This window comes from Ambystoma mexicanum, chromosome 1q (assembly GCF_040938575.1).
Source record: "Ambystoma mexicanum isolate Mex_15411 chromosome 1q, UKY_AmexF1_1, whole genome shotgun sequence".
In the NCBI taxonomy this organism is placed as follows: domain Eukaryota; kingdom Metazoa; phylum Chordata; class Amphibia; order Caudata; family Ambystomatidae; genus Ambystoma; species Ambystoma mexicanum.
Genome location: NC_090922.1, coordinates 218,104,611 through 218,118,698, shown reverse-complemented (window position 1 = coordinate 218,118,698; position 14,088 = coordinate 218,104,611). Strand labels below are relative to the sequence as shown.

Genomic DNA, 14,088 nt, shown 5'->3' with positions numbered 1-14,088 from the left:
TGGCCCCGCTGCTGGAATTTCTCCCTGACGACAAGCGGGTCGAGGCGCTGGAAATTCTTCAGTAGGGCGAGGTGGTGTCGGACCATGCCATCACTGTGGCCCTGGATATCGCGGACACAGGGTTTCAGACCTATGGGGAATGGTATCTGCCCACATCATCGTGGCTGGTTGAAAGCCACCAATTTTTGGCAGCAAGTTCAGACATGCCTTTCGACTGAGACAATCTCTTTGGAAAGGCCGTTGACGAGTCATTACAGGCTATCAAGACGGACAGTGAGACGGCCTGGGCCCTAGGCATGCTGCAGCAACATTGGCTTTCCATTCGCGCCTCAGGAGGCAAATCTGGAAGATTGTCGAAGGATATTGGCGTAGGATAGTCCTTGTACCGCCAACCCTACCCCGTTCCATGACCCAGAAGGGCTACAGGAGTCGTTCCAAGACGTTTGGAAGTGGCCGCCATCATCGTCGCTCCCAAGGTGGCATGCAGGCCCCGAAGCAGGATTGAAACGGCCAGGACGTCGGGCCCCCACCCATGCACACCGGTGGGAGGCCGGCTGGCAGGCTTCATCAGCGAGTGCGAGAATATCTCCACCGACCGATAAGTGCTGGACCCTCTCGACCACGGACACACGCTAGTGCTCCAGCAGATTTCGTCGGTGGCCCGGCAGGAGCAGCACATCCCTCAGCTCCTGCAGGAAGTACGGGCCATGCTACAAAAAGGGGCGATGCAGCCGGTTCCAAGGCGACTCCGGGGCTCCGGAGTCTACTCCAAATACTTCTTAGTAATAAAGGCCGGGGGCTGGAGGCCCATTCTCGACCTACAGAGTCTAAACAAGTACCTAAAGTCCCAAAAATTCAGGATGGTCACACTGCAGCATGTGCTCAGCCGACTGGAGGAAGGGAATTTGCTGACGTCGCTGGATCCAGAGAACGCTTACTTCCACATCCACGAGAAGCATCGGAAGTTCCAGAGCTTTGCCATACAAGGACAACACTACCAATTCAAAGCCCTCCCCTTTGGACTGAAGTTGGTGACCAGTGGCGGCCCATCTACGTCTGCAAGGGATACATGTGTACCTGTACCTCGCCCACTGGCTCATCCGGGCCAAGTCTAGGGAGAGCGCTGTCACACACACATGGACAGGACCGTCTGGCTGCTGACGGATCTGGGGTTCTCAGTGAATATACAAACTCCTGCTTGATTCCATCGCAGGACCTGCTGTTCCTGGGGTCCATGATCAACAGTCTCCTGCCTGGCGGTCCCCTCGGAGGAGAGTATAGCGGCCATTCTAGGTACGTTGCAATGGCTGTTGGCACAGTAGATCGCCACGGTACGGACCATGAAGTCTCTGCTCGGCATGATGTTGTCATGCATCTACCTGATCAGACTCTGCAGGTTACGGATGCGGCCCCTTCAGGAGTTCCTGGATGCTCGGTGGGTCCAGGTGTCCAGAAGCTTCGCTGACAGGATTGTGCTCGACGAGGAGTTCTGCCGAGCAATAAGGTGCTGGGGCATGCGCTCCAACAGACTTCCAAAGCCCCCACCCTTACAAAGACGGTCATCACGGATGCGTCCCTGGAATGCTGGGGAGTCGGTTACCGGAGGCGAAGGATCTCCACAACCATGTCTTGGAGCTGCAGGCAGTGTTCTGGACCCTCAAGTCATTCCTTCCGTCCCTCAAGGGCAAGGTGGTGAGGGTCTTCACGGACAATACCACCACGATGTTCTACATCAGGAAGCAGGGGGGCACCATGTCCCAGCGCTCTCCAGAGAGGGGCAGGAATTGTGGCACAGGGGTGTTCCTCATTCCTTTTCACCTGCCGGGAGTCACGAACATCACCAATTCCCTCAGCAGGGAACTACGCTCTTGCCATGAGTGGGAGCTGCAGCAGAATTAAGTGGACAGTCTCTTCCTCTGATAAGGCAGACCCCAGATCGACCTGTTTGCAACAAACTCCAAATGCCTGAGATTCGCCAGCAGGTTTCACCAGCCGAGGAGTATGGGAGACGCGTGCTCCTTCCCATGGGAAAGCCTGTTTCTGTATGTGTTCCCTCCGTTGCCACTCCTGCTGCGAGTCATAATTGAACTCAAACGGTGTGGGTGCAAGATGATCCTCGTCGCCCCGGCATGGGCGAGGCAGATTTGGTATGCGGACCTTCTCAGCCTGTTAACGTTGCCTCCAGTCAAGCTACCAGTGGTCGCAAATATACTCGCCAAGGAGGCGCAATCCTGCACCACGACCTAGGATCGCTGAACCTGAAGGTTTGGCTTCTGCAACCTTAAGTTCGGAGGGTACGAGCTGCGGGCGGACTGCAGCGAGGTCCTTGCCAGAGCGTCGTCGACTCTTAAGTGCTACCGGCACAAGTGGAAACGTTTTGCGATGTGGTACCGGATGCAGAAGATCAACCCTATGAGGGCCACGGCCCCTCAGATTCTTCTGCACTTGTTGTCTTTGGCCTAGGCAGAGCTGGCGCACGCCTCCATCAATGTGCATCTGGTGGCTATCTCTCACTACACCAGGTCTCCAGCACAGACTTCTCTTTGGTCTTGCTGTCTAATCAAGGAGTCCCTCAAAGGACTGTTCAGATCGTTCCCGCCGGTGAAGGCGCCCACCCCAGCGTGGGAACTCGACGTGGTACTGATGAGGCTCATGGGGCAGCCCCCTTCGAGCCTATGCATCAAGCCCCTCTCAAGTTACTTTCATGGGAAAACTGCTTTTTTCGTGGCCATCCCCTCTGCCAGGAGGGTAGGTGAGATCCAGGCCCTGTCCCGCAAGCAGCCTTATCTGACTTTCACGAGACGAGGGTGGTGCTGCGGACGCACCCCCTCCATCATGCCGAAGGTTCCGTCGAAATTCCACCTCGACGATCCTTTAGTGTTGCCTGTGTTTTTTCCAGTGCCTTCGTCGCCGGCAGAAAGGACTTTGCACTCGTTGGATGTGGCGCATGCTATGAAGTTCTCTGTGGCAGGCACAAAGAGTTTCCGGGAGACGTCTCAACTTTACGTGAACCATGGGAAAGCTTGGTCCAAGGCTTCCATTTCCAGGTTGCTCTCCAACTGTATCGCGCACTCGCCAGTTGGCAAACCGACCGCTGCCCAGCCGTCCGAGAGCCCATTCTACCAGAGTGATTGCTGCGATGACAGCGTTCCTGTCTGGTGTACCCCTGCTGGACAATCGTCAGGGCTGCTACATGGAGGTCTACGCACACCTTCAGGAGATCCTACTGCGTCGACAGGGATTCTAGAGAGGAGTCCAGGGTCGGGCAAACATTGCTGCGCAACCTGTTAGTTTGAAGGTGAGCCTGTTCCGTAGGTAAGAGTAATTGCTTCTGTTGAGCCTTGCCACCTCCCGTGGTTGTGTATGTACTGCTATGTATTCTTTATTCATGAGCATGTGAATCTATGCCAGACCACATTCTGGTGAAGGAACAAGGTACTTACCTGTAACTGTTGTTTTCCAGCATGGATTCACCTGCAAATCTTCCCTTCTCCCCCCCCCCCCACCCTCCCCTGTCCCCTGCAGCTCTTCTTGATCATAATGCCACTTTATGCAATACCAAATCTGAAGATGGCTGTCAGAAGAGGGGTTTAGGGAAAGGGCAGTCATTGGCTGGGGGCAGTATGACCCAGAGCTCCGTGATTGGTTTGTAGGAGAAAGGCCGTTTGCAAGTGTTAAACTGTTATTTTCTTTTATCGAGGATTCCCGGCCTGACAGGGAATATTCATAAGCATGTAAATCCATGCCAGACCCATGCTGGAGAACAGTTACAGGTAAGTAACTTGTCCCTTACCAGAGCTGTAATCTATGCTAGCTAGTTACTACTGTTAAGACCAGTTTGCTCCTGCTGTGTCTTCAGGCTAGAGAGTATTTTACACTGTTTTTCTGGCAAGGAACCTTCTGGGTAAAATAGTGCAACTCATCCATTGTATAATGTTTCCCTCTGTCCCACTAAAATAGACCATTATTCAAGGGGTTGGTAACCAGTACAGGGGACAGAGCTCTGGGATATGATATTACAGATGTTTGTAACATTGTTACCTTGTGCAATATTCATGTAAAGTTAATGTGGCAGTATTTGTCTGCAAGTTAATTGTCATCTTTTCATTCTAGTATTTTCCCTTAAGGAAGAAGATCCTTCTACGTTGAAGCAAGATGGAGCTGGTGGTGATATTAACAAAGATGACAAGAGCACTGCTAACCTGAATCCAGCGCTTACTTCTGCTCAGCACAAGGATACAAGTGGAGTTTTCCCAACTTTATTTGTACCTCAAACTTTACCACCATCAAATGTGGCACCTCCCTTTCCTCCTCTACCTACTTATCATGAAGCTCCATGTTTAAATCCAAACTATGATTTTAACCCTTCTGCCCCTGTGTACTCGCCATATCCTCCTGTTTGTTTTCCTCAGTTCCCACTACATGTGCCTAGGGTCGCAAGGCCTCTTCTCCAAGGCACCTTTCCAGGAGTTGGTGTTCCTGTGCGCCACGGTTTTCATCTACCGGTGCCATCTCAGCAATTTATGTTTCAAAGATGTCCAAAGATTCCGGCACAGTTTGTAGTCGGACAAGCGTACTCTCAGCCGCCAGCTTTTGCTGCATATTCTTTAATCCATCCACCCAGGTATAACCCCTTAATGGTTACTGGTGTTTCTCCCGGATGTCAGAACATCACAATGAACTCTGCACAACAACTTCAGCATGGTGTCGATCAACAGAGTGGTGCATTCTATGCAGCAAGCAATGGTGACACAACACAGTTCAAAGTCACGTTTATTCCGCAGTCTTCAGAGCAAGGTGCTGCTGAAATCAGACCACAAAAACACCTGCCTGAAGAAAAGGAAGCTAGTGCCCAGGAGACCCTGAATATTTCCTTGGACCAGTCCAAACCACTGCCACCAGTTCAATTGGTGTTGCCATTTTGCAAGTTACCTAAATCGGAGGATCCCAACCCTGAATTGTCCCTTCCTGCAGACCCTAATAAGAAACCAAGTTCTGGAACGGTGTTGGATGCCACAGGTTCCTCAGAAGTGCATTGCTTACTTTCCACTGAATCCTCTAAACTGCTGGATCTTAAACAAGAAGATTCTATCCACAAGAAAATTATGGTGGGTCCCATATTTGACTCAGTAGAAACGTTGAAACCCCTGAAAGCATCATCTAAAATAGTGGGTCGAACCCCAGCCTTCTCCCCAAGTGATTCTGTCAGAAAGAAACCAGGTTTTTCAACATGTCTGCATTCCACATGTGACTCAGAGCCAGAAAGATCCCTTTGCAAGTCCTCAAAAAATAAATCTCATTCTAGAATCATCAGGGATACTACTGACTCTGACACAGTTGTTGAATCTGACACACTTGTGTTGACCCAGAATAAACTCTGTGCAGTAATTGATCCTAGCAGCCGAAGCTCGCTTAGTGAGAGTTTGAATGACCTTCCAAGTATGAAGACTGCGGCGGGCACCACAGCTGGTGGCGATATTACGTTGTCATTGAACAATAAATTGGCAAAGGCAGAAGGCCTTGAGCTACCAGGCCACCTTGGTAAAACTTCTTTGGAGAAATCAAATGTTAAGGTGCATCCCACATGTGACCCACAAGTAGGCATTCTTCGGCCTGAAAAGGCTAATCAAAAAACCCTCAATCAACCAGGTTCTACGAATCAACTACCTGTTGTTCATCCCACATGTAAATCAGCAACTTGCTCCCTTCGTAGTACTGAATCATTGGCTAGCAAGGATCAGAATGCCAAAGGATCTGTATGCAAACATTCCAAAGGAACAAACTCTACAACCCCAAAGGATCTCGCAAATAAACCAAGACGGTCTCCATTACCCCGGTCTTCCCCATCTAAAGCAGAGGATGTGAGCTCAGAAACTGTTCTCCATTTCCCGAAGGAGGATCTTGGTTCTAGATCCGTGGTGGAGCCTACTTTGGACTGTGAATCATCCTCCTGTGAGGACTCTTCTGAAGATCTTGACGTGAACAGCACTGGGGACCTGTCCTGTTTGGTTGCAATAACTGATGGTGGTATGCCTATTGCATCTACTGAACTTTCTGACCCAGTTGTCGGTGCTCACTCTCAGCCTTGTAGAATACTCTGATTTTAATCTGAACCCGAGAAGCCCCTTTGCCCGCACCTTACCCAAAGCACCTTTCATAAGAAATAAGCCAAAGGGGAGCTTCAAAATGGGCATCACTATCCGCTTAATTCTTCAGATGTTTTTTTTTTAGATTCAGAGACCATTTATACTGAAAATGCAAGCCAACTTTTAATACGAGAAACATATTTGACTTTATCGAGAATTTCCATGTGAACTTCTGCTTGATAGCCTTTTAGCTTCTCTCGAAACAAAATGTGAACCCTTTAACCCCAAACAACCAAATGTATCTATAATCGCATGAACACTAGACTTGACTTGTGTAGCGAGAGCACATTTAAAATAAGAACTTTTTTATGAAAAGATGTTTATTGCTTCAACTTTAGCTTTGCACTTTTGGACCAATGCATTTGTGGCAGCTGCTGAAATTTTTTAAAGAGGGCCTTTGTTTTGATGCCTATGCAATTTCTACTATGTTGCACTTTGTTTAGGTGCAGGTTTTACTGATAATGCTACGGTGGGCTGGGCTTGTACAATAGCTGATGTCAACGTCGTTTTTGCATTTCAGTGCTCCACTGACCTTTTCCACCACTTACATTAAGATGGCATTGTTTTGGTTGTGGTGATTTGCCCTCGGTCGTTTCCTTCTTGATTACTCGGCATATGTTGTCTATGGCACCTATGCATGTGACTTTAACTTGCACTTTCCCAGTGATTAAAGGACCATTATAGTGAAATCATCCACTAGTCTCTGCGAAGTGGTATAGTGAAGTAGAGTGATGCTAACTCACAATTGAACACATAATCATTGATGGCTGAAAGTGTGCAGTTTCTTGCCTGTAATGCCATTTTGGGAGACCATATCTTTTCAGGGCATTTACCATGTCCTAATTCGTGCACAATGTTGCAATAAGGTGTGTGCGCTGGCACATTAAAACATGGTGGTTAGCTTGTACAGTTAGGAGTTATGTAATTCGCAGGGGCATGGTGCTGCACATCCTTATCCCTTTTCATCACAGCGCACACTGCGCACCAGGGAAGAGTCCTTGTCTTATTTATGCAGGTGCTTGATGTATTGGCACTGACTCCTGCCATCCAGGCTTTATTATATAATTGGACATAGAACGCGGGCAAAACATTTAGTATGATGCACCTGTGTGGGCCTGCCTTTAGGGTTGGGTGCTCTTCTCAAGCCCTTAATTAGAATGAGGCACTGTATGTTTCCCCTGCTTGAATAATCCAAAGGGCCACAAAGCTGTAAAGAATTGTAAGGCTGGACTGAGAGAACATGACTGAGTGGTTAGCTAGATGTAGTTGTTCTCCCCTTCTCCAGGTCAGCGATGGAAGGGACAGAGATCTAGCCTGACGAGACCCAGACCCATGAAAAGATGACGACTAGCTTGACAACGTAGTTCTGGACCGGTTTTAAAGCGTCCCTTGTAAGTATAGAACGGTACTCAAACCTCAGTACTCAGGGTGTCTGCTCCCACTCCAGTTGCAAGAAACATCCCATTGCCACCCTCACCCGCCAACCCCCTCCCAGAATACTATGTGCGCTGATTAATGCATGATCACTTGTCACCCACGCACCGACATCCTTGATCTCATAGTAGTCAACAACCTTGACATACTAGCCGTCACTGATACCTGGCTCCATGACGCCGCTGACCCTACTCTCCAAAGGCGGCGGGGTCGCCCTCATATACAAAGACAACTTTGACATCTCCGACTTGGCCTCCACCCCCCCCTCCCGAATTGCCGGTCTCTCAGTCAAGCTCTCCCTTGGACCCACCTCCACTATCACAATGCACATTCTCTAGCGCCCTCCTGGCCCCCCCACTACATTCCAGGATGACCTTGCACAACTACTCCTCAGCAATCTGAAAGCTAACAATAAAGCCATTGCTCTGGGTGACTTCAATCTCGGCTACACCGACTCCCTGGACAGAGACGCCACATCCTAGACAATGCAACCTCTGCCCTCAAATTCTCTAAAAAAGAATTTTTTTAAAAAAATACTGGAGCCCACACATGCTCTAGGACGTACACTTGACTGGATACTAGACCACAATTGTAATAATGAAGTATGGGGTTGTGTGTAGACAGTGCGCTAGTTACCACTCTTGTATTGGCAAGGAACAATAGTATAGGTAAAGAAACAAAACGGGTGGCCGCGGGTGATACCACTCCCATAGAGCCTCCCACAAAGCCTCCCACAAAGCTCTGTAAATGGTAAATAACAAATGGGGTGGTTAGTTAATTCCGTGCTCAACTTAGATTAGATAAAAAGTCCAAATTGTGGCGTGATTACTGTATAGTGGACAATGTGTATTGTGCTGCTGAATGCCACTTAATTTCAATGGCAGATTACATGTGTAACAGAACAGGGATGAGGATAGGACTGCATTGTGTGCTCCAAGAGGGAGCACCTCTAATCATCCCTTTAGAAGTAGTTATAACACTGCTGAAACATTGAAACAGAAATTCATAAAATTGGAAAGACTATCAAAACGAGAAATCAATAAATATTGGGAACATGCGTCCCTGGCTAATTATCTTGAAAACAGTATCATTCCAAGGGGTTTACGGATCCTAATATTTCCTAATTTTGAAAATAATGAGAGTGGGAAAAGACTCTTAATCGAAATTCCAAGACCATGCTAAAACTACTTATCACACTTGCAACGAGAGAGCATAAAAGGGTTATAACACAAATGTATTCACTTAAAGAAGAAATTAAAGATGCCGAATGCAGAAACTACTAAAGATAAGAATTATCAAAAAATGCATGAAATTCTGTGTGAGTATCAGGATGAAATTAAAATGAGAACATTTTGAAAGTTTTTCAGAGATGACCAAGACTACAGACAGGATCGGGTCCACGCTTTTCAGCCTAAGAACGATAATATTACTCCAAGAACTAAAATTAGTTCAAAGAACACTACACCTGTGAGCTCGGATCCTGAATCAGAGGAAGATTCCAATGAAACAGGTTCTGTAAATAAAGACACTGATTCCAGAGATAAGGAAACTACAGAACCTGCCTTCAAAGCAGGTCAGAATTTTTTAGATCAAATACGCAGACACAGGAAAGGAAATGCACAATCGGCAAACCTCAAACAGGTCAGATTCACAATATCTCCTGCAGTTCTACAGCAACACCAAGTGTCAGACAAGGGGCAGGAGAGGGGGGAAGCGGAAGTGGCAGTGGAAGCTCCGACGAGGATCACGGCCGACCACGAATCCTGACCAGATCAACAACAAAGAAACGTCATACGAAGTATCGCAACTGGATCTGGTCACAAATATATCGGATAGAAAGTTAACAGATGCAGAAATTTCAGTGCTCAATAAAGGTTTTTCTTTTGCACCAAGTGTGGGTACAAATTATGTGAATTTCCAAATTGACCTATTTACATTTTTGAGAAAACTTAAACTGAAGAAATTCTTTGCTACTCAAGTTCACACTTTTAAGCCTAAGATCACCTTAAACACTCTTAGTACATATTCCATTGTGGATATCATTAATATGGAAACATTAACTACATTGAATCAGGAAGTAGTTACAGACTTGATACCATATGCAGAGATTTAGATGTGAGACCAAGGCACCTACCAATTAAAGAACTTAAATCAAGATCTAAATTCGCACCACAGTTGGGAACGGAGAACATTATTGAAACCTTTCACAAAGCCATTACAAAAGATATACATAAATATTTGGATCGCAATCCTAATAATAGAAAGAAATGCAGATTTAATCTTACTGAAGAAGAACTTCATGCTCAAAGCCATTACAATTAAAGAGGCTGACAAAGGGGGCAACATTGTGGTCATGAATAATAAAGATTATATATCCATGGCCATGACTCATTGGAATACACCTCAGTGCTATATCCCCTTAAAATCAAATCCAACTAAAAGAATTGTGGAAGACTTATTGAATTTAGTTCAGACATGGTATGATAAAAGGGTTTTTGAGTGAGGAGGAAAGTTTTTTTTTTTTTTTTGACTAACACAGATCCCACAATACCCACCCTGTATTTTCTACCCAAGATACATAAACACTATGATACTTTACCATCAGTGAGACCAATAAGGAGTGGCATAGGATGGGTAACGGAGGGCCTTTCTCAATATCTGGATGAGGCACTTATTTATTTTGAAATGTTTTTATTGGCATTTAACATTTACAGTTATATTACGGACCATTACACTCCTGGTTTGTATCAATCTTGAGTTGCATATCACTTATGCCATATTAGTTATGAGTAATATTGAACTGTGAACGGAACAAACAAGAGGAAAAAAAGGGAAAAGAAACAAAGAAGTAAAAGTGATAACAGTGACTGTCTCTTGGTCTCCGAGTTATTGTGGACTTTGCTTGTGGAGGTGAACCCCTGTCTCTATTCCGTTGGGCTCTGAATGGTCTTTGAGGTACGCGGAGGGGGGGTGGCTCGTGCAGGCTGGATGCGACAGTGTACAAACTTGGCCATTGCAACATTTGTGGGTGGTTGATTCAGGGAGGTTTATAGGTCGACGAGAAGATCATGTCTCTCAGAAGGATCTTCCAGGCCTCAAGTGTGGAGCTCGAGTCTTCGCCTCCCCGATTGCTTCCCTCCTCCCATGCTCCAGTTTCTGCTATCGTCCATCTTTCCATCTCCCTAATCCAAGGTTCGTACCTGGGGCCTGCTGGGGATTTCCAGGCCATTGCGATCGTTCTTTTTATCAGTACACATGCTATGTCCATTAGTTTCATCAGGTGCTTGATCTTGCTTAGCCTCGGGTAGGTGCCTAAGAGGCATTCTTTCGGTGTCCATTCATATGTCCCCAGGCCAGCTTTCCTGCACGTCTGTTCAGCAGCGAACCATAGTCTCTGAGATTTAGGGCAGGTCCAAAACATGTGGATCATGTCAGCGTGGTCGGAGGGGCACCATGGGCACATCGGGCTGACTTTGTCATTGAAGGCGGATATTCTATGTGGGGTCATGTAGGTCCTATATAAGACATTGAGCTGTATTAGCCTGAACCTGGCGTTCCTGGATATCTCCTTCGGGTATGCTAGGGCTCTAGACCATTCTCCCTCCGTGATTTCGGTCCCCAGGTCAGATTCCCATTTCTCTTTCAAGCGTGTACTTCTAGGGTTCGATCGGTCGTTTATTTGGGTATATAGTCTTGATGTTGGTTTCCAACCGTCGCTGACTCCGTGCATCTCTTGGATCAGGGCGTGTGTTTCGGGTTCCTCAGGCCACACATTCCATTTCTTCTTGGCAATAGATTTAACCTTTTGGTACCATAGGTAGTGGCACGGGGCGAGCCCCTCGTTTCCTTGTAGTGATTCAAAGTCTCTGAATTGCCCTTCGTCAAACATGTCCCCCCACGTGTAGACACCACAGTTCTCCCATCTTCTCATTATTGATAGGTCATCGGGGGCTCCACATACGTCAGCAAGAATGGGAATCTCGGGTGAGTATGGGTGCTTCAAGCCCAGCATAGATCTAGTCCTTTTCCACACCTGTCGACCCACCTGCACAATTATGGGCGGGTCAGGGGGCCCTATTTTGTTGTTCCATATTAGCTCTTTAGGATGCAGGGGTGAGGTCAGCTGGCAGAGAAGGTTCGTCTCAGCCATGGGCTCATCGCTCAGCCATTTGGCGACATGTGTTAGTTGTGCCGCCAGATAATATCCCTGGAAATCGGGTAGTTGGATTCCTCCAGCGGAGTAGGGAAGTGTGAGGATGTTCAGAGTAATCCTGTGCCTGGTTCGTCCCCAAAGAAAGTCTCGGATCAGGGATTCTAGCTTCCTGAAGAAGGATGGAGGAATGTAGTATATTATGTTGGTGAAGTAATAAAGGAATCTAGGTAGAATTATCATTTTAGATATTGCAGCTCTGCCCATCATTGATAGTGGTAGTTTTGTCCAGAATTTGATGGAGTTCCGTACCCCCGATAATGCGGCTTCAGTGTTGCATTCGTGAGTGGAGATTGGTGTATGCTTTATGGTGATGCCTAGGTAGCGGAAGGACTCAGATTGCCACTGAATCCCAATCTCAGGTAGCTCCTCTGTACTCTTCCTCCTAAGGCCAGCCAAAGGGAAGGCGGATGATTTCTGTCGACTGAACTTTATGCCTGAGTATCTCGAAAAATTGTCTAAGATGTCTAGGGCTATCGGGGCATTTATCTGGGGGTCTCGAAGGTATAGAAGAACATCGTCTGCGTACAAGGAAATGATGTTGTCCGTACCGCCAATACTTATGCCCGCATCAAACAGCTGTTTCCTGAAATAAATTGCTACTGGTTCCAGGCCTAGTATATATAGCATTGGCGAGAGCGGGCATCCTTGTCTGGTTCCCCTCTGAATAGCCCAGGCTCCCGACACCAAGCCCCCTGTCTTGACTCTTGCCACTGGGTTACTGTAAAGGACCTTGACCCATCGGATGAAGTATTCACCCGGTCCAAACTCCCTCAGGGTTTCGGTTAGCCACTCCCAGTAGATCGAGTCGAAGGCCTTGATGGCATCGAGCGAGAGGACTGCCAGGTCTTCTTTGTATTCCTCTGTCTGTGCCATTATGTGCTGAAGCCTTCTCAAATTGGCTGTAGTGTTGCGTCCAGGGACAAAACCACACTGGTCCTCATGTACCAGGGAGCCTATAACCTTTGAGAGCCTTTTAGCGAGTATGGTCGTGAGAATTTTGCTATCATAATTTAGGAGCGCAAGTGGGCGATATGAGTCACATTTTTCAGGTGGTTTTCCTGGCTTGAGCATCGGTACTATGAGGGTCTCTCTCATGGTGCCTGGCAGCGTGCCTGTCTCGAATGCCTCCGCGTAGACTTCGTGTAGTATGGGAGAGAGAATCTTTTCGTATGTCTTGTAGAACTCGGGGGTAAGGCCATCGGTCCCAGGGGTCTTGCTTGTGGAGAGGGACCTAATCGCGTCGGTGATGTCTTCGATCGTAATGACCTCTCCTAGCATATTTCTTTGCTCGGGGGCCAGTTTAGGTAGGTCTACTTCTTCGAGGGTGTCTCTTATGTCTGACTGGGGTATAAGGTCGCTGTGAGCATATAATTCCGCATAGAAGTCAGTGAAGGCCTTGTTTATTGCTTGTTGTGTTTTGTGGCTTGTGCCGTTACTGTCTCTGATCTCTGTAAGGGCCTGCTTCGGATGTTCCTTCCGGCACAACCAGGCTAGTATCCTGCCTGGCTTATCCGCCTCTTTATGGGCTTTCATGGTGCGGGTAGAGAAGTCAAACTTCGAGAGCCTCTCCCATGCTGTTCTGCATTCCTCCCTAATTTCTCTCAACTTGCTCTCTGTCTCAATTGTGGGGGGGGAGTTGCTTTCGAGGTGCTTGATCTTTTCCTCCTTGGCCTCCAGTTCCCTCCTCAATTGTTTCCTGATTCCACCCGCCTCAGCAATCACCTCTCCCCTCGTCACCACCTTCATTGCCTCCCAGAGAGTACTCCATTTTACTACTGATCCCTTATTGATCTCTATATACTCCTCTAGTTTCTCAGCCAGGTGGTCCTTAAATGCAGGGTCAGATAGTGTCTCCACTGGCATACGCCACGTTGGGATAGGAGGTAGGGGGGGTCGCAGGCTGAATTGCAATAATAGTGGGGAGTGATCTGAGATTGATCTGCCCAGGTACTCTGCGGACTCGACCTGGGGGGTCAGTTCGTTGTTTATGAAGAGGTAGTCTATCCTGGTGTGCAGATTATGGGGGGCAGAGTAGAATGAATATGATCTGTCTGTGGGGTGAAGGTCTCGCCAGGTGTCCACCATGTGCAGGTCTTCAATTGTTCTGTGGAGGGCCAGCGCAGGGAGATTATTGTTTTGGCGTGGTGTGGTGGATCTATCCAATTCCACATTAATGACGCAGTTGAAGTCGCCTCCCCACAGGAGGCTATGGTCTCTGTGGAGCACGAGTTTAGCGCACATCTCCTTGAGGAAAGAGGGTATACCATGCTGGGGGAAGTACGAGTTTACTATGCA

At 47.6% G+C, this 14,088-nt stretch overlaps 1 protein-coding gene across 1 annotated transcript in view; it reads left to right on the top strand.

Annotated features, from left to right (window-relative positions):
- Window positions 1–9,468, top strand: part of LOC138526770 (uncharacterized) — a 186,995-nt gene extending 177,527 nt beyond the window's left edge. The window contains exon 4 of the mRNA XM_069637455.1: window positions 4,114–9,468. Within this exon, the coding sequence (XP_069493556.1) occupies window positions 4,114–6,101 (1,988 nt within the window). The 3' untranslated portion in view covers window positions 6,102–9,468. The remainder of the gene's footprint in view (window positions 1–4,113) is intronic.
- The last annotated feature ends 4,620 nt before the right edge of the window (window positions 9,469–14,088 follow it).